We start from the raw sequence: 3,536 nt of genomic DNA, 5'->3' as shown, positions 1-3,536 counted from the left end.
CCAATTAAGAACAGGGACACCATGGTCCTTAAACCAGGTACTGGTAGCTTTGGCACTGTGTGCAGGTGCCAAGTCCTGTTGGAAAATGAAATCTGCATCTCCATAAAGTTGGTCAGCAGCAGGAAGCATGAAGTGCTCTAAAACTTCCTGGTAGACGGCTGCGTTGACCTTGGAGCTCAGAAAACACAGTGGACCAACACCAGCAGATGACATGGCACCCCAAACCATCACTGACTGTGGAAACTTTACACTGGACTTCAAGCAACGTGGATTCTGTGCCTCTCCTCTCTTCTTCCTCCAGACTCTGGGACCTTGATTTCCAAAGGAAATGCAAAATTTACTTTCATCAGAGAACATAACTTTGGACCACTCAGCAGCAGTCCAGTCCTTTTTGTCTTTAGCCCAGGCGAGACGCTGTGTCTTTTGTTTCACAATCCTCTCCAGGGTGCGGTTATCCCTATTGCTTGTACACTTTTTTCTACCACATCTTTTCCTTCCCTTCGCCTCTCTATTAATGTGCTTGGACACAGAGCTCTGTGAACAGCCAGCCTCTTTAGCAATGACCTTTTGTGTCTGGCCCTCCTTGTGCAAGGTGTCAATGGTCGTCTTTTGGACAGCTGTCAAGTCAGCAGTCTTCCCCATGATTGTGTAGCCTACAGAACTAGACTGAGAGACCATTTAAAGGCCTTTGCAGGTGTTTTGAGTTAATTAGCTGATTAGAGTGTGGCACCAGGTGTCTTCAATACTGAACCATTTCACAATATTCTAATTTTCTAAGATACTGATTTTGGGGTTTTCATTAGTTGTGAGTTATAATCATCAAAATTAAAAGGAATGAACACTTGAAATATATCAGTCTGTGTGGAATGAATGTATACATTATACAAGTTTCACTTTTTGAATGGAATTACTGAAATAAATCAACTTTTTGATGATATTCTAATTATATGACCAGCACCTGTAGCCCCGCTATATTTGATGTCATCATTGATGAACATCAAACTGATTTCACTGATTTAACTTCTACAGGAGTTCTTTGAAGAGTTGATCAACCAGGATGCACCTGCTGCAGGCTTCATGAAGATGATAACATCTAAATGCTGGGCTTACTCCAAAGAGGCTATGATGAAAAAGAGAGGTGTGTACTTTGGATCTGGCTTCGTCTCTTACGACGCTTATGCGATGGCAGCCTGTATTGACAACAGCGTGGTAACAGAGACAATCGAGTGTCCTGTCCGCGTGGAGTTGCAGGGTTCGATCTCCCGTGGCATGCTGGCACTAGATCGCACAAACGAGCTGAAGAAGAGCCACAGCGTGTTTGTTTTGACTAAATGTGATGTTGCCAAGTTTGGTCAGTTACTCATGGAGTCTGTTAGACAACCTTGTAAGAAATAATCTTTTTTTTCTGCTGCGGCCTGACTCTTGGACAGAGCCACTTGACGACAATGTAGCCAACGTTTTCCAGCTTCACATCTACTGCAGATTGTTAAATTCTCATCAGTTTGTCGGAACCAGCTGCAAGGGAGAGGTTTTGCGCGCTGAATTAGAGGAGCATTGCCAGTGAAATGTGGAATATTTTAAATGCCTAAATTAAAGAAGAAATACAATTCACATTGCATTTTCTCTTTAATAAGTAATTGAATTGTTTTCCAGTGCAACATGAATGTTCCATGTCACATTAAAATCAAATCACAAAACCAGAAAACTAAGAGAAAAGGTGTGTGTCATTTCAGTGTAGTCCAGCAGAGGGCAGCATAGACCTGCTAATATTAAATGCAAAGCATTGTCTTTAGTTCTCATGAGGAGATGCAGGGGAGCTTTTAATTTTGCGAGAGTGAAACATATCAAAAAGAAAATAACATCAACTGCAGGTGGTCACGTGGGTGGTCATCGCGGACAGGGTCTGATGTGAACCGTGACAGACACCCTTTCGCATTTAAACACCTTCCTGTGGGCTAGCCAGCTGGAGAGAAACTACTGTTGACTGTACATTCAGTCACAGTGGGGATTAACTGTCTGCAGTCTCAGTTCCTGTTCTCATCTGAGACACTACGATGGTGGTACGAGCTACCAGATGCCATCAGAGCAGGGCCGTCCCTCTGTAACTTCAAGATGCTCTTAAAAACTCATCTCTTCTGAGAACACTTCCTCTTATTACACCTCTCACATGCACTTCCTGTGCTCTTTTTTTGATCGCCATACAATTATCTCATGTTGATTGCACTATTTGATTAACTTTTACTTTCTCCCCTAGGCATTTATCCCGTAATAGTTCTTACTACTATTTATTGCTGCTCTTACTAGTAGCCTGTCTATTGTTACTTGTAGATCACTTACTGTATTTATGCTTTTATGTTGTTCCTCAAATGGAAGTGCTTTGGATAAAAGCCTCTGACAAATGAGTAAATGTAAACACAAATGTAATTATTTTTTTATTAAATTCATTTCTTTGACTCATAAGTCAAAGTTTAGGTTGAGCTTTTCATTAAAATTGCATTAAAATCTGAATTACAACATTGAAAAAAATGTCTTTAAACAGATGTTGTATTGTTGATGTAACTTGGCAGAATAGGCATTTTTCACAGTATTTAATAGAGATTGACCAGGCCTATATTTCATCCACTATCAGTTTATTGCAGATATATCGCTATCTTTGCAGGTATACGTCTGCCCATAAGTAACGAGAAAGTGCTGTAAAGACACAAACAAACAGGTTTTAATTTTTAAGAGAAATTACAAATTTCTTTTTAAATTCAAACACCCAAATATCATTATCATCAGCCTCAAAAATCCATCAGTGGAGCAATAGCAATCAATTACTTTATTAGAGCCTTTTCCCCTTCCTGTTAGGTGTTCCAGCGTCAAGACCCTGATATTATGCACGTTGTCTTACCGGCTTTCTGAATCCCCCAACTAGAACGGTCATCTGTAATGTTACGAAGCTAAGCAGCATACAAGACTAATAGATTTGTACCTTGTACATAGAGCCCTGGACCCCTCTCAGCCACAAAATAGACCTCTTCTGCCTGCGCAGGTGATTCTAAACCAGACCTTTCCTCAAGCTGTGGACCTCCACTGTAAATCTCACTGACTGAATTTGCTAATATGTGGGGCAGCAGCAAGCCCCCAGGGTTTTGTGCAAGCTTCATCCAGGATGTCCGGTGCTTAAACGACCCATAGACAGACCCCCAAATCTGGAGCAATGAGCACAATACTGGTGCAATATTAGTACTTGCGGAGTGTGGTTGAGGCGCAGTCCCTGTTTCAACAAATACAACCAAAAGGTCGGGGAATTATTTTAGAGCAGCAATTTTGCCACACAGGGTTTACAGAGTGTGATTTTGAACATGTGATGAAGATAACAGAGGAGCAGATGCAGAAAAATAAAATCACAAGCTGGGACCAGAAGGAGAAGACACCTAGTTCTCACACTTTTTGTTAAAAGCAAAAAGTGTGAGAAATGATAATGATATATCATCACAACTCGTTTCTGCTGGTCTGTATGTTCAAATGGAAGACCATGAAAAACACACTGC

The 3,536-nt window shown here is 41.1% G+C and overlaps 1 protein-coding gene across 4 annotated transcripts in view; it reads left to right on the top strand.

The window, feature by feature from the left end:
- Window positions 1–1,705, top strand: part of si:ch211-201h21.5 (uncharacterized protein LOC555526 homolog) — a 6,131-nt gene extending 4,426 nt beyond the window's left edge. For all 4 annotated transcript variants that reach the window (XM_046048985.1, XM_046048982.1, XM_046048984.1 and 1 more), the window contains one exon: window positions 1,030–1,705. In XM_046048985.1, coding sequence (XP_045904941.1) covers window positions 1,030–1,395 — 366 coding nt within the window. In that variant the 3' untranslated portion in view covers window positions 1,396–1,705. The remainder of the gene's footprint in view (window positions 1–1,029) is intronic.
- Window positions 1,706–3,536: the final 1,831 nt, after the last annotated feature.

The sequence above is a fragment of the Micropterus dolomieu genome, linkage group LG05, assembly GCF_021292245.1.
Source record: "Micropterus dolomieu isolate WLL.071019.BEF.003 ecotype Adirondacks linkage group LG05, ASM2129224v1, whole genome shotgun sequence".
Lineage (NCBI taxonomy): Eukaryota > Metazoa > Chordata > Actinopteri > Centrarchiformes > Centrarchidae > Micropterus > Micropterus dolomieu.
Note: the sequence above shows the minus strand (reverse complement) of the source record. Positions and strands in the feature narration are given on the sequence as shown.